The sequence below is a fragment of the Mustelus asterias genome, chromosome 22, assembly GCF_964213995.1.
Source record: "Mustelus asterias chromosome 22, sMusAst1.hap1.1, whole genome shotgun sequence".
Classification (NCBI taxonomy): domain Eukaryota; kingdom Metazoa; phylum Chordata; class Chondrichthyes; order Carcharhiniformes; family Triakidae; genus Mustelus; species Mustelus asterias.
In genome coordinates, this window is record NC_135822.1 from 55,618,506 (window position 1) to 55,645,853 (window position 27,348).

At 50.8% G+C, this 27,348-nt stretch overlaps 2 protein-coding genes across 3 annotated transcripts in view; one reads left to right on the forward strand and one right to left on the reverse strand.

Moving 5' to 3' along the window:
• Nucleotides 1-1,534, forward strand: part of LOC144510044 (poly(ADP-ribose) glycohydrolase-like) — an 87,856-nt gene extending 86,322 nt beyond the window's left edge. The window contains exon 16 of the mRNA XM_078239258.1: nt 241-1,534. Coding sequence (XP_078095384.1) covers nt 241-356 — 116 coding nt within the window. The 3' untranslated portion in view covers nt 357-1,534. The remainder of the gene's footprint in view (nt 1-240) is intronic.
• A 6,146-nt stretch (nt 1,535-7,680) lies between these two features.
• Nucleotides 7,681-27,348, reverse strand: part of LOC144510034 (2-oxoglutarate dehydrogenase complex component E1) — a 122,580-nt gene continuing 102,912 nt past the window's right edge. For both annotated transcript variants that reach the window (XM_078239238.1, XM_078239239.1), the window contains exons 16-24: nt 25,569-25,719; nt 21,610-21,737; nt 18,877-19,055; nt 16,322-16,393; nt 16,090-16,215; nt 12,326-12,398; nt 11,284-11,462; nt 9,669-9,823; nt 7,681-8,589 (exon numbers count right to left, since the gene is read on the reverse strand). In XM_078239238.1, coding sequence (XP_078095364.1) covers nt 8,466-8,589; nt 9,669-9,823; nt 11,284-11,462; nt 12,326-12,398; nt 16,090-16,215; nt 16,322-16,393; nt 18,877-19,055; nt 21,610-21,737; nt 25,569-25,719 — 1,187 coding nt within the window. In that variant the 3' untranslated portion in view covers nt 7,681-8,465. The remainder of the gene's footprint in view (nt 8,590-9,668; nt 9,824-11,283; nt 11,463-12,325; nt 12,399-16,089; nt 16,216-16,321; nt 16,394-18,876; nt 19,056-21,609; nt 21,738-25,568; nt 25,720-27,348) is intronic.

Below are 27,348 nucleotides of genomic sequence, written 5' to 3' on the forward strand. Positions count from 1 at the left end.
GTACATCACAGGGACTGCAGTGGGTTCAAGGATGGCGGCTCACCCACCACCTTCTCAAGGGGCAATTAGGAATGGGGGATAAATGCTGGACCCAGCCAGCGAAGCCCACATCCCCATGAGTGAATAAAATTCTTTAAAATGTTGAAGGCCCAGGCTTTGCTGCCCCTTCCAATGTGTAACGTAAGCAAACTTTGACATCTGCCAGTACTCAGTCTGTTACTTTCCCCTCCTCTCTGACAGGGCAACTTTACAGTGTGTTGGAGCGGTATTCGAAGACCGTCTCCGGAGGGAGCAGAAGCAGAGATCTCTACCAGTTCATTCAGAGCAACGCGGACTGCTTGAAGGGACGGATCTGACCTCTGCCCGTGGCCGAGACGTTCGAAGGAGGCTGCATGTTCACAGACTGCTTGAAGAGTAGACCGAATCTATAATTCATTCATCCAATCAATGATTCATGAAGGTTGAAAATCAGAGGCCGCGGATTTATGCAGCAAAGCTGAATAGTCCTTAACCGTACCTTCGGAGAGACAATATTCACAACTGAGCTCCTCTGGCTGGGGTGGGGACTGGGAGATGTCACAGCTATCTCTACACATACCCACCTATTACTTAACCCTCTCAAATCCACCCCGTTCTGCATTCTGATGCTGGTAAAGTTAGATAGAGTTACGTCAGTATGGGACACTTAGAAAATCGGGTTCAGTGTACCCGAACAGGCGCCGGAGTGTGGTGACTTGGGGATTTTCACAGTAACTTAGTTAGGCAGAGGTTACACGGTCTTCAAAGAAAAGGGGGCGTCACGGTGGCACAGTGGTTAGCAGTGCTGCCTCACAGCACCAGGAACCCAGGTTCGATTCCCGGCTCGGGTCACTGTCTGTGTGGAGTCTGCACGTTCTCCCCGTGTCCACGTGGGTTTCCTCGGGGTGCTCCGGTTTCCTCCCGCAATCCGAAAGCTTACTTGTGACACTAATAAATAAACTTTTAAATATTAAATCATTCTTTCTCTTCACCCGAGCTATGACTGCAATACTGGGCAGTACTGTGCCCTTTAGTGACCAAAGATGTGTAGGTTAGGTGGATTGGCCATGCTAAATTGCCCCTTAGTGTCCAAAGATGTGCAGGTTAGGTGGATTGGCCATGCTAAATTGCCCCTTAGTGTCCAAAGATGTGCGGGTTAGGTGGATTGGCCATGCTAAATTGCCCCTTAGTGTCCCGGGATGCGTAGGTTAGAGTGCTTAGGGGGGTAAATATGTGGGGTTACACGAATAGGGCCGAGGTGGGACTGTTGTGATACTAATAAATAAGCTTTTAAATATTAAATTGATCTTTCTCTTCACTCGAGCTAAGACTGTAACACTGGACGGCACAGTGCCTCTTGGTGTCCAGATATGTGTCGGTTCGGTGGATTGGCCATGGTAATTTGCGTCCTTAAATCGGGGTGGCACGGTGGCACAGTGGTTGGCACTGCTGCCTCACGGCGCCAGGGACCTGGGTTCGATTCCGGCCTCGGGTCACTGTCTGTGTGGAGTTTGCACATTCTCCCCGTGTCTGCGTGGGTTTCCTCCGGGTGCTCCGGTTTCCTCCCACAGTCCAAAAGGTGTGCGGGTTAGGTGGATTGGCCATGCTAAACTGCCAAGTGGCGGGGGATTGGTAGGGTAAATGCACGGGGTGATGGGGACAGGACCTGGGTGGGATTGTGGTCGGTGCAGACTCGAATGGGCCGACTGGCCTCCTTGTGCACTGTCGGGATTCTATGTTGAGGGTGTGAACTCGATGGGCTGAATGGCCTCCTGCACTGTAGGGAGTCTGTGAAATGACAGTGGTGGATTTTGATGAACTGGTTCCTTAGATACAATTTTAAATGTTTTGTCAAAGGAGTGGGGAACGACACGTCGTGAAATTGGGAGGAAAAGTGAGTTTCCATCGCTTAACATAATAGCAAATAGCGCAGGAGTGTGTTACAGCCATACAGTGTGCCCAATCCCTGTACAAAGAATACCTGTGCCCCTGTTAAATTATCTAACAGTGATGGTGTAGTCAAGCAGGAAAGTGACTGCGACAGAACCAAACGCACTTTTCCCCCTCCGACAGCGCCTGAAGATGCCTGGGGCACTGGAGCATGCGATTCTCAATTTGGTCATGATTCCCTGGGGTGGAGGGCGTGATTTCCTTGAATCAGGCCGAAACGAGCAAGACCAGGCTGGAAAATGACAGCCTTGTACTTGGGTTCCCACGGGCACACGTACTCCCCCCCCCCCCCCCTTGTTCGCACGGGTTTCCTCCGGGTGCTCCGGTTTCCCCTCACACCCAGCTCGGGTCACTGTCTGCGTGGACTCTGCGCGTTCTCCCTGTGTCTGCATGGGTTTCCTCCGGGTGCTCCGGTTTCCCCTCACACCCAGCTCGGGTCACCGTCTGCGCGGAGTCTGCGCGTTCTCCCCGTGTCTGCGTGGGTTTCCTCCGGGTGCTCCGGTTTCCTCCCACAGCCCGAAAGACGTGCTGGTTGGGTGCTAAATTCTCCCTCAGTGTAACCCGAACAGGTGCCGGAGTGTGGCGACTAGGGGCATTTCACAGTAACTTCATTGCGGTGTTAATGTAAGCCTACTTGTGACTAATAAATAAACATATTAACTTCCCCTGGAGTCATGGGCCGGGATTTTACCATACAGACCATGCAGGACTGGCTATTCAGCCACAAGCACATTCAGTGCGTGAGACGCTCTGCTCTCGTGTCCAGCTACTTGGCAGGGACAGCTAGGAATGGAAATCTTAGCTGATTTTCTTTGCCTTCTGAGAAGGCAGGGCGGGGTGGGGAACACTCTATAATTGTAGCACACTCCCTCTCATAGAATCCCTACAGTGCAGGCGGAGGCCATTTGGCCCATCGAACCTGCGCCAACCACAATCCCACCCATTCTCTATCCCCGTGTATTTACCCTGCTAAGCTCCCTGACACCAAGGGGCAATTTAGCACGGCCAATCCACCTAACCCGCACATCTTTGGGACTGCGGGAGGAAACCGGAGCACCCGGAGGAAACCCCACGCAGACACGGGGGGAACGTGCAAACTCCGCACGGTGACCCAAGGCAGGAATTGAACCCCTGGCGCTGTGAGGCAGCTGTGTGCCAACCACTGTGCCAGCGTGCCGCGTGCCGCCCCTTGCTGAGTAGACGTTGTGAGCAGTGCCTTTCTCTGTATCTTGATGGGTCGGTGCTCCTGGGTGGCTGAAGGTTGAAGGGTCAGCCTGTAAATGCTCCCAATGTCTGACTGTTGATGTTACCTGAAGTAATTGTGAGCCGGTGCGTTGCAGCACAGAAGGTGGCCATTCAGCCCTTTGTAGAGCCATCCCATCCTATCCCCCAAACCCCACAAGTTTATTCCCCACAAGCGTCCAGCCAATTTCCTTTTGAAATCAAAGACAAGACCAGCACAGGCCCTTCAGCCCTCCAGACCCATGCTGATCATGACGCCCTAACTAAACTAAATAAAACTTGGGGGTGATTCTCCCATCCGGGCCGGGTGAATCACGCGTACGCCGATTCACGCATGCTGGAAACCGGCGGGAACACCAGGTAGGTTATTTTAATCTTATTTGAATGTAATTTAAATGTCATTAATCGGGCCCGGGACTGAATTCTCCGGGCCCCATAGCATCTCCCGCCCCGCCTGTACAAATTCACTCCCCATCTTCGGGGAACTAGCGGGAGACGTCGCTGGAATGAAGGGGGTCAGGTGGTCACTGCGCGTGCGCAGAGTTCCGGAACTGTCTGACGTGAATAGGCCCCCCCCCCCAAGCTTTTAATGATATTCCCAATTGTGACCTCGGCCTTGCACAGAGTGAGGGAGATTCGAGTCTGAACTCCCACTGAAAAAACAATCGTGATTTACACCAGTTTTCCTGCCAATTCAGGACTTGGAACTTTTTTTTGAGAGAATCGCCCCCCTTCTTGCCCTTCCTCGGTCCGTATCCCTCTATTCCCTCCCTATTCATGGACCCATCCAGATGCCTCTTAACTGTTGCTGATGTGCCTGCTTCCACCACCTCCTCTGGCAGTGGGTTCCAGGCACCCACCACTCTCTGCGTGAAAAACTCCCCCCCGCACATCTCCCTTAAACTTTCCCCCTTGAACCTTGAACCTGTGCCCCCCGTGTAATTGACACTTCCACCCTGGGGAAAAAGCCTCTGACCATCCACCCTGTCTGTGCCTCTCATAATTTTGTAGACCCTCTATCAGGTCTCCCCTCAGCCTCCGTCTTTCCAGTGAAAACAATCCCAGTTTATTCAACCTCTCCTCACAGCCGACACCCTCGAGACCCGGCAACATGATTCCTCGCCTCTGTTTCCACCCTTCTTGTAGGCAACGCGTTTGTGGTCAGTGCAGACTCGATGGGCCAGATGGCCTCTTTCTGCACTGTAGGGTTTCGATGATTCTATGAATTCAATTACTCACCATCCTGACTTGGAAATATATCGACCGTTCCTTCACTGTCGCTGGGTCAAAACCCTGGAATTCCCTCCCTAACGGCATTGTGGGTCAACCCACAGCACGTGGACTGCAGCGATTCAAGATGGCGGCTCACCACCACCTTCTCAAGGGGCAACTAGGGATGGGCAATAAATGCTGGACCCAGCCAGCGATGCCCATGTCCCATGAATGAAGGAAAAAAAAATCAAAGAATCCTACAGTGCAGAAGGAGGCCATTCGGCCCATTGGATCTGCACCGACCACAATCCCACCCAGGCCCTAACTGTTTTATTAAAGTATTAAAAATAAATTCTTCCTATTATCCCCTCATTGTCTCTCTTGCCCGAACCCATAAATCTGTGCGGCCCCCTAGACATTGTGGGGTTAGGGAAGTGGTGGAGGGACCTTCTGACTCCTGCATTGCAAAAGTGTGTGCATGCATGCCCAGGGTCGGGGAGTTGAAAACTAGAGGGCATAGGTTAAAGGTGAGAGGGGAAAGGGGACCTGAGGGGCAACTTTTTCCACACAGAGGGTGGTGCGTGTATGGAATGAGCTGCCAGGGGACGGGGTAGAGGCGGGTACAATAGCAACATTTAAAAGACATTTGGACAGGTACATGGATGGGAAGGTTTGGAGGGATATGGGCCAAACGCAGGCAAATGGGACTAGTTGGGCAGCACAGTGGGTTAGCACTGCTGCCTCAAAGCACTAGGGACCTGGGTTAAAATTCCTGGCTCGGGTCACTGTCTGCGTGGAGTTTGCACATTCTCCCCGTGTCTGCGTGGGTTTCCTCCGGGTGCTCCGGTTTCCTCCCACAGTCCAAAAGACGTGCTGGTTAGGTGCATTGGCCATGCTAAATTGCCCCTTAGTGTCATGGTAACTAGCAGGGTAAATGCATCGGTGCAGATCCGATGGGCCGAATAGCCTCCTTCTGCACTGTAGGATTCTTTGATTTTTTTTTCCTTCATCCGTGGGACACGGGTGTCGCTGGCTGGGCCCAGCATTCATTGCCCATCCCTAGTCACCCCTTGAGAAGATGGTGGTGAGCCGCCATCTTGAATCACTCAGTCCATGTGCTGTGGAAACACCATCACCGTCCCGACTTGGAAATATATCGGCCGTCCCTTCACTGTCGCTGGGTCAAAATCCTGGAACCCCCTCCCTAACAGCACTGTGGGTGTACCTACACCACACGGACTGACTGATGTCCAATAACAATCCTGGAACTCCCTCCCTAACAGCACTGTGGGTGTACCTACACCACACGGACTGACTGATGTCCAATAACAATCCTGGAACTCCCTCCCTAACAGCACTGTGGGTGTACCTACACCACACGGACTGACTGATGTCCAATAACAATCCTGGAACTCCCACCCTAACAGCACTGTGGGTGTACCTACACCACACAGACTGACTGATGCCCAATAACAATCCTGGAGCTACCTCCCTAACAGCACTGTGGGTGTACCTACACCACACGGACTGACTGATGTCCAATAACAATCCTGGCACTCCCTCCCTAACAGCACTGTGGGTGTACCTACACCACACAGACTGACTGATGTCCAATAACAATCCTGGCACTCCCTCCCTAACAGCACTGTGGGTGTACTTGCACCACACGGACTGACTGATGTCCAATAACAATCCTGGCACTCCCTCCCTAACAGCACTGTGGGTGTACCTACACCACACGGACTGACTGATGTCCAATAACAATCCGGGAACTCCCTCCCTAACAGCACTGTGGGTGTACCTACACCACAGGGACTGCAGTGGGTTCAAGATGGCGGCTCACCCACCACCTTCTCAAGGGGCAATTAGGGATGGGCAATAAATGCTGGGTCTAACCTTTATCCCACAAATTAATATTTAAAAAATCCAAAATGCTCCCACTTTCAGCAGGTGATTGTTCCTGGTAGTTTGCACTGAGCCCTGCTGAATGATACGTGCCAGGATGTTGGCATCAGGTCCTTCCTACTCAAACCTTCAGTGGATTCGGTGATAAAATGACTCCGATTTTACAGGACACGAGGCAGCACGCGCGCAGGTGTATATTGACAAATCCTATGGAGACCGCTACCTCCATCTGACCGATAGGCCAGTTCACGCTAGGCCTCAGGCAGCCTGGCTGTGCCCAGGTGAAAAGCAAGTGGCATCTATCCCTGCCACAGGGTAGAAAAAATCATTTACCCCACCGCCACTGCAATGGCCCAGCACAGCTCCCTTACCTCTCTGTTTCAAAGGCTGCACTCACCTGATGAAGGAGCAGCGCTCCGAAAGCTCGCGATTCCAAATAAACCTGTTGGACTTTAACCTGGTGTTGTGAGACTTCTTATTGTGCTTACCTCAGTCCAACGCCGGCATCTCCACATCATTTCAAAGGCTATCCCTTCCTTGCTCCAGAACCGTGGAACATTCCAACACCCTCCCCCCCCCACCCCCAACAAATCTTGTCCCAAGTCCTTCCCTGCTCTAGAGCACTGGCCCGTCCTACTGTCCCCCCCATGCCCCCAGAGAACAGTGGCTCATTACACTTGCCTGCTCCACAACAATAGCCCATTACACTTCCAACCACCCCCCCTCTCCCCACCAGAGAACAGTGGCTCATTACACTTGCCTGCTCCAGAACAACAGCCCATGACACTTCCAACCACCCCCCCCCCCACCCCCCCCCCCACCCACCCCCCCCCCCCCCCCCCCACCCACCCCCCCCCACCCCCCCCCCCCCCCCCCCCCACCAGAGAACAATAGTTCATTACGCTTGCGGCTCCCGAACACAACAGTGCGATGACTTCAATCAGGCCACTGAGGTCGGCCTATTGGAATAGGAACTCCTTGATGAAGGAGTCAATTGATGGGCTGAGTGGGGAGTCTTTTCCTTGTACGTAACCGGGCGTGTCAGTTCCTCTGGCGCTCCCGAGGGTAGACTGCTGACTGAGCGCACTGTGTGTGTGTGTGTGTGTATATACAGCTATTGGAATTGTAAATAAAGGGATTCTGATGAAGGGACTTCTGCCTCCGAGGATTTATTACAAACAACCCATCGCACTCCCCCCCCCCCGCCCCACACGCCCGCAGAACCTCGTGCCACCCGACTCTCTTTGAAGGCACTACCTCCAGCGGAGAGAGAGCGAGAGAGATCGCTGCTGTGCGCACCACCCCCCCCCAACCAACCCCCCCGCAATGGCGTTGCAAAGGAAGACCCCAGAGTGCGAGAGGAGAACATCTCTTTATTGATGAAGCCATATCCGGTTGAAAAGTTTTATTTGTAACCAAAATAAATAGATCAGTTCTTATTTTTTTTTTGTTTCCTATTTTGCGCAGTCTCAAGAAGTGGTAACCGAGTGAGAAATCTCTTCCGCGGAGGAGGAGGTGGGGGTGGGGGAGGAGGGGGGGGGGGGGCAGGGCGAGGGGCGGTGGGTGGGGGGGCTGGCGGAGTGAAACATCTTGATTTTGGCACAGGCTGAAAGTGCAACGCCTTCTCCCAAAGTTAATCCCCTTTTAAAAAGTCTCGGGCACAAACTCATGTTGCAGTGGGAAGGTGGGGGGGGGGGGTAGGGGGGATGTGGAGGAGGGGAGTGTCGGAGGGGGGGAGGCTAAAATCGGAACGTGATCCAGCCATCGACCGGGAGTGAGGCCCACGGCGAGTTCGGAAATAGAAAAAAATCCCTTATTCACAAAATTTACAAACCACACCTTATTACCTCAACTGCTCGATTGGACTAAACAATACATTTTTTAAAAAGTGGGGCGGGTTGAAGCGAAAGCGACGCCACGTGGCTTGTCTTAATCACAGCTTCTCTCCTGCTTCACAATTCTTGTGGTGAACCGAGGTAATTTTTTTTTTTCGTTGCTCTATCTGAAAGAAAAGCTGCAGATACAAAGCCTCTCACCGGTTGTACGAGTTAGATCTCAGTAGCATGCACAGCCTAGTCCCCCTAGAATAAGGACGGAAGATGAAGATTCAGACGGCGAGTGATTCCCAAGGTCAATTCCTAATTGCCCAGGTGCCTGAAGGCGTCCAGGTTGAAGCTGGTCTCCAGGAACCTCTTCAGCTCCTGCAGGTGAGTGTTCTTGTTGCCCGTGGCCGGGGCGGAGGCTGGCTCACGGCCAGCGTACCTGCAGGGGAGGGAGGGAGGGGGAGAGAGAGAAAGGCCATAATAAAAAACAAAATACTTTTTGGAGGGGCGGCACAGTGGTTTAGCACTGCTGCCTCACAGCGCCAAGGACCCGGGTTCAATTCCGGCCTCGGGGTCACTGCCTGTGCGGAGTCTGCACATTCTCCCCGTGTCTGCACATTCTCCCCGTGTCTGCACATTCTCCCCGTGCCTGCGTGGGTTTCCTCCGGGTGCTCCGGTTTCCTCCCACACTCCAAAGATGAGCAGGGTAGGTGGATTGGCCATGCCAAATTGTCCCTTAGTCTCCAAAGATGTGTGGGTTAGGTGGATTGGCCATGCTAAATTGTCCCTTAGTGTCCAAAGAAGTGCAGGTTAGGTGGATTGGGCCATGCTAAATTGCCCCTCAGTGTCCAAAGATGTGTAGGTTAGGTGGATTGGCCATGCCAAATTGTCCCTTAGTCTCCAAAGATGTGTGGGTTAGGTGGATTGGCCATGCTAAATTGTCCCTTAGTGTCCAAAGGTGTGCGGGTTAGGTGGATTGGCCATGCTAAATTGTCCCTTAGTGTCCAAAGATGTGCGGGTTAGGTGGATTGGCCATGCTAAATTGTCCCTTAGTGTCCAAAGATGTGTAGGTTAGGTGGATTGGCCATGCTAAATTGTCCCTTAGTGTCCAAAGATGTGTAGGTTAGGTGGATTGGCCATGCTAAATTGTCCCTTAGTGTCCAAAGATGCGTGGCTTAGGTGGATTGGCCATGCTAAATTGCCCCTATATGCGGCGTTACGGGAATAGGGCCTGGGTGGGATTGTGGTCGGGGTAATTTAGCATGGCCAATCCACCTAACCTACATATCTTTGGACTGTGGGAAGAAACCGGAGCACCCGGAGGAACCCCACACAGATTGATGTGCCTCATCTCGGTTGAACAGGCCGAGTCAATAGATATTCAATCCTGCTCTGCGGTCACGATTAGTTAGAGCCCCCCCCCTCGCCCCAGTCTCCTCGCCCCCGCCCCCCACACCGCCTCCCTCTGGTCCGCGAGCCGGGAGGAGTGCCGTCCCGGCAGCAACGGGTTTCACTCACCAGACGGGCCGCTCGCGGCGGGTGGTGGCACGGATGCGCGGCTTCACGTACTCGTAGTAACCCTGGTTTTTGTGCTCCTCCTGACACCAGACCAGCTCAGCGTTGTGGTACTTCTTTGCCTCTTGTTCCACCACGTCGTACGGGAAGGGAGAGAGCTGGAGAGGGAACAGGGCCCCGACATAGTGAGGCTCTTTAGAAACATAGAAGATAGGAGCAGGAGGAGGCCATTCGGCCCTTCGAGCCTGCTCCGCCATTCATCACCATCATGGCTGATCATCCAACTCAATAGCCTAATCCTGCTTTCCCCCCATAACCTTTGATCCCATTCGCCCCAAGTGCTATATCCAGCCGCCTCTTGAATACATTCAATGTTTTGGCATCAACTACTTCCTGTGGTAATGAATTCCACAGGCTCACCACTCTTTGGGTGAAGAAATGTCTCCTCATCTCCGTCCTAAATAGTCTACCCCGAATCCGTGACTCCTGGTTCTGGACTCCCCCCACCATCGGGAACATCCTCCCTGCATCCACCCTGTCCAGTCCTGTTAGAATTTTATAAGTTTCTCTGGGATTACCCCCTCATTCGTCTGAACTCCAGCGAAAACAATCCTAACCTGGTCAATCTCTCCTCATACATCAGTCCCGCCATCCCCGGAATCAGCCTGGTAAACCTTCGCTGCGCTCCCTCGAGAGCAAGAACATCCTTCCTCAGGAAAGAAGGTCCCAAGCCCTTAATAACCAGCCCCCCACCATCCCCCCAGCAATAGGTGAATGGGAAGCAGGGAGATGATTCGGTTGCCTGCATTGAACACGATGGGCCGGAGCAGACTCAATGGGCCGAATGGCCTACTCCTGCTCCTATGTCTAAAAAAAGGACAGAGTGAAGGAATGGCATGCAAGGCCGAATATCAATGGCAAACCTATTTTGACATGACTGGCTATCGGTCACACTACAGTGAGTGCTGACCCAACTACCAAGGGAACCACACACACGAGTGTAGGTCGCAGGTACCTCATCAAGATCTCCTTGGTTGGTAGCAAGAGAGAGTGTTTTTTTTAATTCATTGGTGGGACGTGGGCGTCGCTGGCTGGTCCAGCATTTATTGCCCATCCCTAGTTGCCCTTGGAGGGCAGTTGAGAGTCAACCACATTGCTGTGGCTCTGGAGTCACATGTAGGCCAGACCGGGTAAGGATGGCAGATTTCCTTCCCTAAAGGGAACCAGGTGGGTTTTTCCGACAATCGACAATGGTTGTTAGTAGATTCTTAATTCCAGATTTTTAAAAAAAATTGATTTCAAATTCCACCATCTGCCGTGGTGGGATTCGAACCCGGGTCCCCCAGAACATGAGCTGAGTTTCTGGATTAATAATCTAACGATAATACCACTAGGCCATTGCTTCCCTTCATCGCAAAAACTTCACATTGAAGCAAAATGGTCAAATTTCAGTGAGATTTTCAGTCACTTTCCACTTGCTGGCCTGTGAACATAAGATGAAGGTGTAGGCCCCTCGGCCCCTCGAGCCTGTTCCGCCATTGAAGCGATAATACCACGGTGCCATTGCCTCCTCCAATGTCGGGAGGCTATTTAACACGGGGAGTTGTTCTGGCCTAGCCTGATCTTTAGCCGCAGGGGGGGGGGGGATGATTGCAACCTCGGCCTCCAACTCCCTGCTCTTGCGTTCTTTTGCCAGTTCGTAGTATACTTTACCCGTACAAAACAGCAGCCTCTTAACATCGCCTGGCTTCTCGGCTGCAGGTCCATCCTCCACAATTCCACGCAGGAATTCTGTACCTATGGGGGGAGATATAAAAACCGTCAGTGTCCATATTTTCAGCAGATACATCCATCCCTCGCTTTCTCCCCCAATCTCTCCCTGTCCTTGCGATTCTGTGAAGACACATTGCCTTTGAGTAATGAATTTTGTGTGTCTTGTGAAGGGACTGTTTTAAACTGTGATTACTGTGCCAAATTGTCTACAACTGGGCGGCACAGTGGGTTAGCACTGCTGCCTCACAGCGCCAGGGTTCGATTCCCGGCTTGGGTCACTGTCTGTGTGGAGTCTGCACCTTCTCCCCCGTGTCTGCGTGGGTTTCCTCCGGGTGCTCCGGTTTCCTCCCACAATACAAAAGACGTGCTGGTTAGGTGCTAAATTCTCCCTCAGTGCACTTGAACCGGAGTGTGGCGACGAGGGGATTTTCACAGCAACTTCATTGCGGCGTTAACGTAAGCCTACTTGTGACGCGAATAACTAAGCTAAACTAAAAGGTGGCAGTTTGGATTTGGAATTTGGATTTGGCCCAGGGTGAGGCCTCAAGTTTGGAGTAATGAAGTTTCTTTATTAAACCTTTTGTTTGATTTGTAAGTTGGACAAAGTTTTGCTATATTTTTATTGTCTACACTGGAAAAGCTCCTTCTGGATCAAGATCATCTCCGGTTCACGCTACTGGCAACAGTGTGGGAGGAAGGATCGTGGCGGTCAACTGGTAACGGTTGCTTGTTCAAACAAAATGGGGACTGAAGGGATCGTTGCTGCCGACAGGGGTGGGGGGAGGGGGAGGGGGGGAGGGAGAGGGGGGGAAGGGGGTGGAAGGCTTTCACTCCGAGGGCGGCACGGGAGACAGTGAGGGATTCCCGGCGGCGCCACGCCAACTCACCTGGCAGCATCACGTCGAAGCTGGACTTGGCCTCAGGATGCCGCAGCAATGATTTGGGGGTGAAGATGATCAGCTGGAATTGAAAGCACAGAAAGTGAATCGATTAGCTCCCCACGAATAGCAGCAATGAACAGTTAGGAACTTGACCAGGCCGAGACACCAGGCAGCACGGAACCTTTCAAGGAGGGAGATACTTTTCATGGAATCCCTACAGTGCACAAGGAGGCCCTTTGGCCCATCGAGTCTGCACCGACCACAATCCCACCCAGGCCCTCATCCCCGCAACCCCTAGCTAGTCCTCCTGACACCAAGGGGCAATTTAGCATGGCCAATCCACCTAACCCCGCACATCTTTGGACTGTGGGAGGAAACCCACACAGACACGGGAGGACGTGCAGACTCCGCACAGACAGTGACCCGAGCTGGGAATCGAACCCGGGCCCCTGGCGTGGTGAGGCAGCAGTGCTAACCACTGTGCCACCGTCCCACGATTTTAATGATTCTAGATATCTACACCGTTGCATTATCACAGGGCTATTCAAACAAGGGTGTGGGTTTGCTTCAGTTAAAAGGCTTCATATTCTAAGGTATTTCTGCCTATGTAATTATGCTATGCTTCAAAGCTAACTTAACCGCAATTTAGAACTCAGCTTGGAATTCTGGGTTGAGCTTAGAAATTGGCTACATCTGAAAGTGCAACGTTAACAGAAATGTTTTTTTTGTCATTAACAAGCTTTCATAGTCACAGCTGCAAACTGTTTTTGAAAGTTGGAGACTGTGTATGCCTGGTAACTTCATAACACAGGATAACCGAAAATAATGCTCTATACAGCTATCTATTGTATCGAATCCTGTACAAGTTCAAGTCTGTAATCATAGAAACGTAGAAGTTAGAAGCAGGAGGAGGCCATTCGGCCCTTCGAGCCTGCTCCACCATTCATCATGATCATAACTGATCGTCCAACTCAATAGCCTAATCCTGCTTTCTCCCCATAACCTTTGATCCCGTTCGCCCCAAGTGCTATATCCAGCCGCCTCTTGAATACATTCAATGTTTTGGCATCAACTACTTCCTGTGGTAATGAATTCCACCGGCTCACCACTCTTTGGGTGAAGAAATGTCTCCTCACCTCTGTCCTAAATGGTCTACCCTGAATCCTCAGACTGTGACCCCTGGTTCTGGACTCCCCCCGACCATCGGGAACATCCCCCCTGCATCTACCCTGTCTAGTCCTGTTAGAATTTTATAAGTGTTTATGAGATTCCTCCTCATTCGTCTGAACTCCAACAAAAACAATCCTAACCTAGTCAATCTCTCCTCATACATCAGTCCCGCCATCCCTGGAATCAGCCTGGTAAACCTTCGCTGCACTCCCTCCAGAGCAAGAACATCCTTCCTTCGGGCCAGTTTTCTGGGCCCTCTCTCTCTCTCTCTTTTCCATTTTCTGTTTCAATAAAGAAAATCATTTTTAAAATCGTACCAAGTGCTGTCCCCGCGGTCTATTCTGAGGAACAAATGGATCCTACGAAGGGCCACTTCCAGAAAACAACCAGGCCCTCAAAACAGGACAAGGAGTGAAGCTTGTGCTGCTGATCTGTACTTGCTACTTGGTGCAGTTTGAGGGGGCCTGGAGAGGGGCGGTCAGAAAGGTCAGCTCCTGGGAGCCGTTCCCCCCACCGGCTGCACCAAAGCCTATTAGTACCAAGCAAGTCAGGAGGAACGTTGGACAGAAATGTATCTGTTGTCCCACCAAACTCCCGATTCTCTCGCTCTCCTACAGTTCAGGGCCCTGGCCACAAACCCCCTTTCCTGGATCTCTGCTCCGGCTGTTCAATCAGCCCAGCTTCGTTCGGGCAAAGCCCAGGCCCTCTTTGTCCTGTGCGCTTGCTTCGTCATCTCAAGGGTGCGGGAGTCAGATAAAGACAAGCAACGAAAGCAAATGGAAAGTAGGATAAGTTTAGAAGTGGTTTCCCTTCTGAACACACGCGCGCACACACACACACACACACACACAGGCGTGCGCGCACACACACACACGTGTGCGCGCACACACGCAGACGTGTGACACACAGACCCAAAATTGCTCCCAACATTCCCAATATGGTCTGACCGGAGCCTTATAAAGCCTCAGCAGTATATCCCTGTTTTTGCGTTCTGGTTCTCTCGGAATGAATGCTAACATTGCATTGGCCTTCCTAACGACCAACTCAACCTGCAGGTTAACCTTAAGGGAATCCTGAACCAGGACTCCCAAGTCCCTTTGCGCTTCCGATTTCTGAATCCTCTCCCCATTTAGGAAATAGTCTACGTCCCTACCAAAGCGCAGAACCTCAGACTTGCCCATGTTGTATTCCATCTGCCATTTCTTTGTCCATTCTCCTAACCTGTCCAAGTCTTTCTGCAGCCTCCCTCCTCTTCAATACTACCTGTCCCTCCGTCTTTATTTCATCTGCAAACTTAGCCACTGGTTGTATCACAGCTTGGTCTGGCTCCTGCTCTAATTAAGGCCACAAGAAACTACAAAAGGTCGTGAATGTAGCCCAATCCATCACGCAAACCAGCCTCCCATCCATTGACTCTGTCTACACTTCCCGCTGCCTCGGGAAAAGCAGTCAGCATAATTAGGGACCCCACGCACCCCGAACATTCTCTCTTCCACCTTCTTCCGTCGGGAAAAAGATACAAAAGTCTGAGGTCACGTACCAACCGACTCAAGAACAGCTTCTTCCCTGCTGCCATCCGACTTTTGAATGGACCTACCTCGCACTAAGTTGATCTTTCTCTACACCCTAGCTATGACTGTAACACTACATTCTGCACTCTCTCCTTTCCTTCTCAATGAACGGTATGCTTTGTCTGTAAAGCACGCAAGAAACAATACTTTTCACTGTACGTTAATACATGTGACAATAATAAACGTCCTCAGTTCCTCCATCTAGGACGTCCAAGTCCCTTTGCGCTGCTGATTTCTGAATTTGCTCATTTAGAAAGTAGTCTATGCCTCTATTCTTCCCATGATGTGGAGATTCCGGTGTTGGACTGGGGTGGGCACAGTAAGAAGTCTCACAACACCCGGTTAAAGTCCAACAGGTTTATTTGGAATCACGAGCTTTCGGAGCGCTGCTCCTTCATCAGGTGAGTGGGGAGGTGGGTTTCACAAACACAGCATATATAGGCCACGACACAATTGCAGGATAATGGTTGGAATGCGAGTCTTTACAGGTAATCAAGTCTTTCCAGGTACAGACAGTGCGAGTGGAGAGAGGGATAATCACAGGTTAAAGAGGTGTGAACTGTCTCCAGCCGGGACAGTTAGTAGGATTTTGCTGTTGAAACTGATAGCCAAGTTCCACACGCATGAGGACGGCCCCAACCAGGATCTTGGGTTCATGTCACACTCCGTGTAACCCCCACCATTTGGCCTGGAAAATCCTACTAACTGTCCCGGCTGGAGACAGTTCACACCTCTTGAACCTGTGATTATCCCTCTCTCCACTCGCACTGTCTGTACCTGGAAAGACTTGATTATCTGTAAAGACTCGCATTCCAACCATTATTCTGTAATTGTGTCGTGGCCTATATATATATGCCGTGTTTGTGAAACCTACCTCTCCGCTCACCTGATGAAGGAGCGGCGCTCCGAAAGCTCGCGATTCCAAATAAACCTGTTGGACTTTAACCTGGTGTTGTGAGACTTCTATCCTTCCCAGCACCGAGGATAAGGAGGAACAGAGACACGCGGACGAGCCGAGACTGTACTGACCGGTTTCCTAAACGGCAGTAGTATCTGTCGTCTCAACACATGAAAATAATTGGCGGGCGTGGAGCAATTGACGACGATCCAGTTCGCGTCGTACAGCTGCTGAACCGCAAAGTCTTCCGTCAGTTTCTGGAGGGTGGGCGGGGAGGAGAAAAGAGACAGGGGCGCAGGTTAGTGCAATCCCTCAGCAACGCGCCCGCGCTCCCCGGGGGGGCTCCGATTCCGCAGCACTCACCGGAACAACGTCAGGGTCATCGTTGCACATCTGGAGGAAGCGCTCGGGTCTGGCGGACGAATGTTCCGGCCCCTGTAACCATCACAACAACATCATCAATCCTTACAGTTCATACATTAGTGTCACAAGTAAGGCTTATATTAACACTGCAATGAAGTTACTGAGAAAATCCCCTAGTCGCCACACTCCTGTTCGGGTTACACGGAGGGAGAATTTAGCACCTAACCAGCACGTCTTTCGGACTGCGGGAGGAAACCGGAGCACCCGGAGGAAACCCACGCAGACACGGGGGAGAAGGTGCAGACTCCGCACAGACAGTGACCCAAGCCGGGAATCGAACCCGGGTCCCTGGCGCTGTGAGGCAGCACTGTGCCACCGTGAGGGATGGGCCAAGGGCACCGGAGAGAGACCCCCTGCTATTTTCCGAAATACTGCCAGCGCGCTAAACCAAGGCCGAATAGTGAATTGGGACTTTAATTATCACGGCCACTTCTGGGTTTCGTGACGCCCTTTCTGTCACTTGGAGCTTCTACCATCTCGCAACGAGCAACACTGAACTCATTACAGACACCACATCATTGCAGGAACTGGCTAGAGACAGGCTCAGCCAGATCGCACCCCTCTCCTAGGTGTGGCAACAATAATCTCTCCCTCAATGTGAATGAGGGAGATTGTCATCGACTTCAGGAAGCGCAGTGGAGAACATGCCCCCGTCTACATCAATGGGGACGAAGTAGAAATAGTCGAGAGCTTCAAGTTTGTGTGTGTCCAGATCATCAACAACCAGCCTTGGTCCCTCCATGCAGACGCTACAGTTAAGAAAGCCCCACCAACACCTCTACTTTCGCAGAAGGCTAAGGAAATTTGGCCTGTCAGCTACGACTCTCACCAATTGCACCATAGAAAGCATTCTTTCTGGTTGTATCACAGCTTGGTACGGCTCCTGCTCTGCCCAATACCGCAAGGAACTACAAAGGGTCATGAACGTAGCCCAGTCTATCACCCAAACCAGCCTCCCATCCATTGACTCCGTCTACACTTCCCGCCTTGAAAAAGCAACCAGCATAATTAAGGACCCCACGCACCCCGGACATTCTCTCTTCCACCTTCTTCCATCGGAAAAAACATACAGAAATCTGAGGTCACGCACCAACCGACACAAGGACAGCTTCTTCCCTGCTGCTGTCAGACCTACCACATCATAGAATTCCTACAATGCAGGAGGAGGCCATTCAGCCCATCGAGTCTGCAATGACCACAATGCACTTACACGAGCTAGTCTCCCTGACACTAAGGGACAATTTAGCATGGCCAAGCCACCTAACCTGCACATCTTTGGAGTGTGGGAGAAAACCGGAGCACCCGGAGGAAACCCACGCAGACACGGGGGAGAACGTGCAGACTCCGCACAGACAGTGACCCAAGACGGGAATCGAACCCAGGTCCCTGGCGCTGTGAGGCAGCAGTGCGAACCACTGTGCCATGGCACTACCCCCAAGCTTATCTTTCTCTGCACCCTAGCTATGACTGTAACACTATATTCTGCACTCTCTCCTTTCCTTCTCCCTTATATACTCTATGATGGGTATGCCTCGTCTGTATAGCACGCAAAAAACAATACTTTTCACTGTATTCCAGTACATGTGACAATAATAAATCAAATAATGCTTTTCACTGTATCCCAGTACATGTGACAATAATAAATCAGATCAAATCATCCCTAGCTATGACTGTAACACTACATTCTGCACCCTCTCCTTCTCTCCATGTACTCTATGAACGGTATGCTTTCTCTGTATAGCACGCAAGAAACAATACTTTTCACTGTATCCCAGTACATGTGACAATAATAAATCAAACAATACTTTTCACTGTATCCCAGTACATGTGACAATAATAAATCAAACAATACTTTTCACTGTATCCCAATACATGTGACAATAATAAATCAAACAATACTTTTCACTGTATCCCAATACATGTGACAATAATAAATCAAACAATACTTTTCACTGTATCCCAATACATGTGACAATAATAAATCAAACAATACTTTTCACTGTATCCCAGTACATGTGACAATAATAAATCAAACAATACTTTTCACTGTATCCCAGTACATGTGACAATAATAAATCAAACAATACTTTTCACTGTATCCCAATACATGTGACAATAATAAATCAAACAATACTTTTCACTGTATCCCAGTACATGTGACAATAATAAATCAAACAATACTTTTCACTGTATCCCAGTACATGTGACAATAATAAATCAAACAATACTTTTCACTGTATCCCAATACATGTGATAATAATAAATCAAACAATACTTTTCACTGTATCCCAATACATGTGACAATAATAAATCAAACAATACTTTTCACTGTATCCCAATACATGTGACAATAATAAATCAAACAATACTTTTCACTGTATCCCAATACATGTGACAATAATAAATCAAACAATACTTTTCACTGTATCCCAATACATGTGATAATAATAAATCAAATCTCGCAAAACATCCCCCCCCAACGGATCCAGCCTTACCATTCCTTCCATGCCGTGAGGAAGCAGCAGGACGATTCCATTCTGCCGCACCCACTTGGCCTGTCCCGGGCTGATGAATTGATCAATGATGCACTGGGCGGTGTTGTGGAAATCGCCAAACTGAGCCTCCCACAGCACCAAGGCATTGGGACTCGCCATGGCAAAGCCCAGCTCGAAACCTGCAAAGACAGAATCAGGCAGTGCACTAAACAACAGAAAGGACGGCTGCAAACTCTGTGGCTTCCTCTTTGGTATCTTATTCAACTGGCTGCTCGCCGCGATTGAGAGGGGTGGTCTTATGGAGGTCTATAGAATAATGAGGGGCATAGATCAGCTAGATAGTCAACATCTTTTCCCAAAGGTAGGGGAGTCTAAAACTAGAGGGTATAGGTTGATGGTGAGAGGGGAGAGATACAAAAGTGTCCAGAAAGGCAATTTTTCCACACAGAGGGTGGTGAGTGTCTGGAACGAGCTGCCAGAGGTAGTAGTAGAGGTGGGTACAATTTTGTCTTTTAAAAAGCATTTAGATAGTTACATGGGTAAGATGGGTATAGAGGGATATGGGCCAAATGTGGGCAATTGCGACTTGCTTAGTAGTTAAAAAAAAGGGGTGGCATGGACAAGTTGGGCCGAAGGGCCTGTTTCCATGCTGTAAACCTCTATGGGGCAGCACGATGGCACAGTGGGTTAGCACTGCTACCTCACAGCGCCAGGGACTCGGGTTCAATTCCTGGCTTGTGTCAGCACATTCTTCCCGTGTCTGCGTGGGTTTCCTCCGGGTGCTCCGGTTTCCTCCCACACAGTCCAAAGATGTGCGGCTTGGGTGGATTGGTCGTGCTAAATTGCTCCTTAGTGTCCAGAGGTGTGTAGGTTAGAGGGACAGGCAGGGTAAATATGTAGGGTTACGGGAATAGGGCCTGAGTAGGATTGTGCAGACTTGATGGGCCAAGTGGCCTCCTACTGCACTGTAGAGATTCTATGAGCAGGTTATTCGACCACAGATGGCATCACACTTTAGCTCGACCCACTTTTGGCCTACTTGGAGATGTTGGGGGGGGGGGGGGTGGAGAGGCAGGGGGTGGTGTATGCTTCCCTTTCGTGGAAGGGATACAAGGCTTGTTTTACCCCCTGCCTTAACCCAAGTTTTGTTATGTCCGCATAGCTCAGTGGTGTACATATCAAATCATTGCACATTAGGACGGGGGGACTTCACGGAAATCTAATTTTAAGTGTGATCCGTATTCCACACCCTAATTTTGGCCTTTTGTTCTGAGGTACCGATTACATAGAATCCTAGAATGGCCACTCGGCCCATCAGGCCAGTGACAACTTTCTGAAAGAATTCTCCAGTTAGACTCTCTCTCCTGAACTTGCTCCATAACCTCACAAATCTTTCCCCATCAAATATTTATCCAACTCCCTTTTATTCATCTATTCTGACTATCTTTGCTGTGACTGGAAACTGGATCCAGCCGTATAAATACTGTGGCTCCCAGAGCAGGTCAGAGGCTGGGGATCCTGCGGAGAGTAACTCACCTCCTGACTCCCCCCAAAGCCTGTCCACCATCTACAAGGCACAAGTCAGGAGTGTGATGGAATACTCCCCACTTGCCTGGATGGGTGTGGCTCCAACAACACTCAAGAAGCTCGACACCATCCAGGACAAAGCAGCCCCGCTTGATTGGCACCCCATCCACAAACACTCACTCCCTCCATCACCGACGCTCAGTAGCAGCAGTGTGGACCATCTACAAGATGCACTGCAGCAACTCATCCTTAGACAGCACCTTCCAAACCCACAACCTCTACCATCTAGAAGGACAAGGGCAGCAGACACATGGGGAACACCACCACCTGCAAGTTCCCCTCCGAGCCACTCACCATCCCGACTTGGAAATATATCAACTGTTCCTTCACTGTCGCTGGGTCAAAATCCTGAAACTCCCTCCCTAACAGCACAGTGGATGCACCTACACCACATGGACTGACTGATGTCCAATAACAATCCTGGAACTCCCTCCCTAACAGCACTGTGGGTGTACCTACATCACACGGACTGTCTGATGTCCAATAACAATCCTGGAACTCCCTCCCTAACAGCACTGTGGATGCACCTCCACCACATGGACTGACCGATGTCCAATAACAATCCTGGAACTCCCTCCCTAACAGCACTGTGGGTGTACCTACACCACACGGACTGACTGATGTCCAATAACAATCCTGGAACTCCCTCCCTAACAGCACTGTGGGTGTACCTACACCGCAGGGACTGCAGCGGGTTCAATAAGGCGGCTCACCCACCACCTTCTCCAGAGACAGTGAGGGAGATTAATGCTGGGGACAGCCAGCGGCAGCCACACCCCACGAATAAATGAAAAAAATTCTACAACTGTTGGTGGTGAAGATGATGATGGCGGCTCACACCAAAGGCTGGGGTGCGGGGAAGAAACAGAACAGCTGTGCTTGAATTCAACTTTAACCCTGGGCAAGAACCAACGCCCTCAGAGGCCGTGGCTTTTTGGAGGAATTGAGTTGTGGCCTCAGTCACTGACCCAACAATTCTAGGAAGCATATTCAAGCTGCCCGACCCTCCCACGATCAGTCACAGCCTGCGTTTTATTCACAGTGCACTGAATGTTATCCCCACAGACACACACGCATTCTCCCCAGCACCAACTACTCAGCGAGCTTGGCACAGGCGTATCCAGAGTAAAGTAGTAAATGTCCTACCCAGCACCCCGTATTCGGAGAGGGAGCTATTGCACACGGTGTAAGGAGCTTGGTTGGGCCACAGGTGATTCATGGGGATGCAGGTCCTCTTATCCACATTCTGGTCATGCAGCACATGGTGGCGATGGCTGAGAGAGTGAGAAGAAGAGAGAGGGAGAGAGAGCGAGAGGGAGAGTGAGCGAGAGGGAGTGAGAGCGAGAGGGAGTGAGAGCGAGAGGGAGGCAGAGAGGGAGGGAGAGAGAGCAAGAGGGAGAAAGAGCGAGAGGGAGGCAGAGAGGGAGAGAGAGTGAGAGGGAGAGAGAGACAGAGAGGGAGAGGGAGAGAGAGACAGAGAGGGAGAGGGAGAGAGAGACAGAGAGGGAGAGGGAGAGAGAGACAGAGAGGGAGAGGGAGAGAGAGACAGAGAGGGAGAGGGAGAGAGAGCGAGAGGGAGGCAGAGAGGGAGAGAGAGCGAGAGGGAGAGTGAGCGAGAGGGAGTGAGAGCGAGAGGGAGTGAGAGCGAGAGGGAGGCAGAGAGGGAGAGGGAGCGAGAGGAAGGCAGAGAGGGAGGGAGAGAGAGCGAGAGGGAGAAAGAGCGAGAGGGAGGCAGAGAGGGAGCGAGAGTGAGAGGGAGAGAGAGACAGAGAGGGAGAGGGAGAGAGAGACAGAGAGGGAGAGGGAGAGAGAGACAGAGAGGGAGAGGGAGAGAGAGCGAGAGGGAGGCAGAGAGGGAGAGAGAGCGAGAGGGGGAGAGAGAGGGGGAGAGAGCGAGAGGGAGAGAGAGCGAGAGCAAGAGGGAGAGGGAGAGAGAGCGAGAGCGAGAGGGAGAGGGAGAGGGAGAGGGAGCGAGAGGGAGGCAGAGAGGGAGAGAGAGCGAGAGGGGGAGAGAGAGGGAGAGAGAGCGAGAGGGAGACAGAGCGAGAGCGAGAGGGAGGCAGGGCGGGGGAGGGAGAAAATATTTTTCTTTAGTATCAGACTGAGTAACAGTAATCATTCGCACAGTTAAGACCGGCATTCATCCAACTACACCCTGCAGTGTAGGCCGGGGCACACAATATCAACCCATCCTTCAACCCCCTCGTGCTGGCTCCAGCAATCGACGCCCCGCATTCCCCAGCTAAATTACTCCGTCACTGAATTATTTCTGCGTTAACTTTGCCAACACGGTTCGCCTCTGTTGAAAGCCAAGACCGAACAGCAACACTGAAACGGGCCGAGGAACGCTTGCATTCACACCGAGATTTGACTGTCCTTTTTGCCGCGGCACGACCAGCATTCATACTCGACCCGGTCCACGCCCACCCCCCCCGACTGTCCTCAACACGATCGACTACACCCCACACCCAAATCGAGATTGTTCGTCAACACCGAAATGGACCCATAACCAGGGGGCCGCCACTCGGAAACGCCACCCCACAGCACCCACCCACCGCCACCTGTCCCTATGCCAACTAGAACGTTGGTCCTTACGTTACTGGCCGAGTAACCCAGAGACCTGGCCGAATAAACGACTGGAGAAGATGGGTTCCAATCCCACAGCTGACAGTGGGGTATTGAAGGTAGGTGACTTATAGAAATCTGGAATATAAAACTAGTCTCCAACGGTGGCCATGAAACTACTGGAATGTTTTAAAACCCATCTGGTTCACTAGTGTCCTTTAGGGAAGGAAATCTGCCGTCCTTACCCTGGTCTGGCCTACACGTGACTCCAGAGCCACAGCAATGTGGTTGACTCTCTGGAAACGATCTGGCAAACCACTCAGTACATAGAATACAATCCCTACAGTGCAGGAGGAGGATATTCGGCCCATCGAGTCCACACCGACTCTCTGATAGAGTTTCTTACTCAGACCCTATTCCCCGCCATGCCACACATTTACCAGGGCCAATCCACCTAACCTACACATCTTTGGACACTAAGGGGCAATTTAGCATGGCCAATCCACCTAACCTACACATCTTTGGACACTAAAGGGCAATTTAGCATGGCCAATCCACCTAACCTACGCGTCTTTCGACACTAAGGGGTAATTTAGCATGGCCAATCCACCTAACCTACGCGTCTTTCGACACTAAGGGGTAATTTAGCATGGCCAATCCACCTAACCTACGCGTCTTTCGACACTAAGGGGTAATTTAGCATGGCCAATCCACCTAACCTACGCGTCTTTCGACACTAAGGGGTAATTTAGCATGGCCAATCCACCTAACCTCCGCGTCTTTCGACACTAAGGGGTAATTTAGCATGGCCAATCCACCCTAACCTGCACATCTTTGGACACTGAGGGGCAATTTAGCATGGCCAATCCACCTAACCTGCACATCTTTGGACACTAAGGGACAATTTAGCATGGCCAATCCACCTAACCTGCACATCTTTGGACACTAAGGGACAATTTAGCATGGCCAATCCACCTAACCTGCACATCTTTGGACACTAAGGGACAATTTAGCATGGCCAATCCACCTAACCTACACATCTTTGGACCGTGGGAGGAAACTGGAGCACCCGGAGGAAACCCACGCAGACACGGGGAGAATGTGCAAACTCCACACAGACAGTGACTCAAGTGGGAATCAAACCCAGGTCCCTGGAGCGATGAGGCAGCAGTGCTAACCACTGTGCCCTCTTATTCTTCTGAATTCCAAGTGAATACAGGCCCAGTCGACCCAATCTCTCCTCCTACGACAACCCTGCCATCCCAGGAATCAGTCTGGTGAACATTCGCTGCATTCCTCTATGGAAAATATATCCTTTCTTAGGTAAGGAAAATAACTTTGGTACATTGTCTCTGTGTTACAATCCTATTTGTTAGCACTCTATCTCCCTCGATAGAAAGTACATCCTTTCTGAGCTAAGGAAATATTTTTGGTACATTTTCTCTAATCCTGTCTGTTAACACCCTATCTGTTTCCTCTGTGGAGCCCGATGCAAAACACTTTAGTTTAACTGAGCCCTCTGTCTCTACGAGAAGACTTCCCCTTCTGTCCTTATAAAGGTCCTCTCTCCACCGTACACTTATCACAGTGTCTTTGGGTTTAACTTAATGCTACCTGATCTTCCTTTGCACCCTGCTTTGCTTTTAATCTTTAATTCTCTCCTGTACATTCCACAATGCTGGGTCTTGACTCAGTCTTGTCTCTGGCGCTTTATCAGAAGAACGTTGGTGTAGGGGTTTATTTTATTTAAAATAAAACACGGGCGGCACAGTGGCACAGTGGTTAGCGCTGCTGCTTCACGGCACTAGGGACCCGGGTTCGATTCCCGGCTCGGGTCACTGTGCGTGTGGAGTTTGCACGTTCTCCCCGTGTCTGCGTGGGTTTCCTCCCACACTGCAAAGATGTGCGGGTTAGGTGCATTGGCTGTGATAAATTGTCCCTAGTGTCAGGGGATTGGCAGGGTAAAGTGTGAGGTTACGGGGATAGGGCCTGGGTGGGATTGTGGTCGGTGCAGACTCGATGGGCCAAATGGCCTCCTTCTGCACTGTAGGGTTTCTATGATTCTATTCACTTACGGCAAGTGAGTGTCGCTGGCTGGGCCAGCATTTATTGCCCATCCCTAGTTGCCCTTGGAGGGCAGTTGAGAGTCAACCACATTGCTGTGGCTTTGGAATCACATGTAGGCCAGACCGGGTAAGGACGGCAGATTTCCTTCCCTAAAGGGAACCAGATGGGTTTTCCCGACAATGGTTTTATGGTCATCAGTAGATTCTTAATTCCAGATTTTTAAAAAAAAAATTGAATTCAAATTCCACCAGTTGCCGTGGCGGGATTCGAACCCGGGGTCCCCAGAACATTATTCTGGTTCTCTGGAAGACTAGTCCAGTAACAATACCACGAGGCCACCGCTCGCCCATATTGTTGACTGTGAGCTAAGTCAATAAACTCTCTGTGGTGTCTCGGTTTTAACTTCACCAGCCGGCATGCACGCCGTTGAGAAGGGACAGATATCGAGACTTCCAATGTAGCAGGAGCAGTACCTGAAAGTTCCTCTCTCCACGTCCTGCCCACTCAGGCGGATATGAATCCCTTCATTCAGCAAGGACCCGAAGGCCATGTACTCTGCGAGAGCCCAGTCCACTGTACGGTTCTTTACCATCTCCCCACGGCCTTTAAGGATGCGAGTTAGACCTGAGGAAAGAGTTGAAATAAGTGCAAAAGCAACCACCGGACAATAATAAAGTTTTCAATTTATTAGTGTCACAAGTAGGCTTACATTAACAACGCAATGAAGTTACTGTGAAATCCCCGAGTCGCCACACTCCGGCGCCTGTTCAGGGACACTGAGGAAGAATTTAGCACCTAACCAGTAGATCTTTCGAATCATAGAAGAATCATAGAAACCCTACAGTACAGAAAGAAGCCATTCGGCCCATTGAGTCTGCACCGACCACAATCCCACCCAGGCCCTACCGCCATATCCCTACATATTTTACCCGCTAATCCCTCTAATCTACGCATCCCAGGAAACTAAGGGGCAATTTTAGCACGGCCAATCAACCTAACCAGCACATTTTTGGACTGTGGGAGGAAACCGGAGTACCCGGAGGAAACCCACGCAGACACGAGGAGAATGTGCAAACTCCACACAGACAGTGACCCGAGCCGGGAATCGAACCTGAGTCTGTGAGGCAGCACGATAACTACAACTGCGATGCACGATAATGATTTGGAGGAAAGATATAAATTGGGATGATTATGGGGAACGGGAGAGAAGTTGGTTGGAATCTGGTTGGCTTAGAGCAGGGGTCTCCAAACTACGGCCCACATCCGGCCCGCAGCGGGCCGTATCCGGATCGGAGTTTGGAGACCCCTGGCTTAGAGGAATAAGGATTCTTTTTTTTTCATTCACTTGTGAGACATGGGGCATCGCTGGCTGGGCCAGCATTTATTGCCCATCCCTAGTTGCCCTTGGAGGGCAGTTGAGAGTCAACCACATTGCTGTGGCTCTGGAGCCACATGTAGGCCAGACCGGGTAAGGACGGCAGATTTCCTTCCCTAAAGGGAACCAGATGGGTTTTTTCCGACAATCGACAGTGGTTTCATGGTCATCAGTAGATTCGCAATTCCAGATATTTTTTTTTATTGAATTCAAATTCCACCATCTGCCGTGGCGGGATTCGAACCCGGGGCCCCAGAACATTAGCTGAGTTTCTGGATTAATAGTCTAGCGATAATACCACTAGGCCATCACCTCTCCTGATGAAGCCAAGTAGTAGTGGGAGATGCAATTTAATGTCCAGAATGAGTGAGGAGGATATGTATCGGGTACAAAATAAATGGGAAAAGGCTTCAAGAAATGATCAAAAGGGGGTTAATTACAGTTAAACCATTAGACTAGAGTCATGCAGAGAAGTCCCAGCAAGTAAATACTGGATGTCCTTGATAGGTATGTCCCTGTCAGGCAGGGAGGAAATGGCCGAGTGAGGGAAACATGGTTCACGAAAGAGGTGGAATGTCTTGTGAAAAGGAAGAGGGAAGCTTATGTAGGGATGAGGAAACAAGGTTCGATTGAGGGTTACAAGTTAGCAAGGAATGAGCTGAAAAAGGGGCTTAGGAGAGCTAGGAGGGGACACGAGAAGTCTTTGGCGGGTCGGATCAAGGAAAACCCCAAGGCTTTTTACTCTTATGTGAGGAATAAAAGAATGACCAGGGTGAGGTTAGGGCCGGTCAAGGACAGTAGTGGGAACTTGTGTATGGAGTCAGTAGAGATAGGCGAGGTGATGAATGAATACATTTCTTCAGTGTTCACCAAGGAGA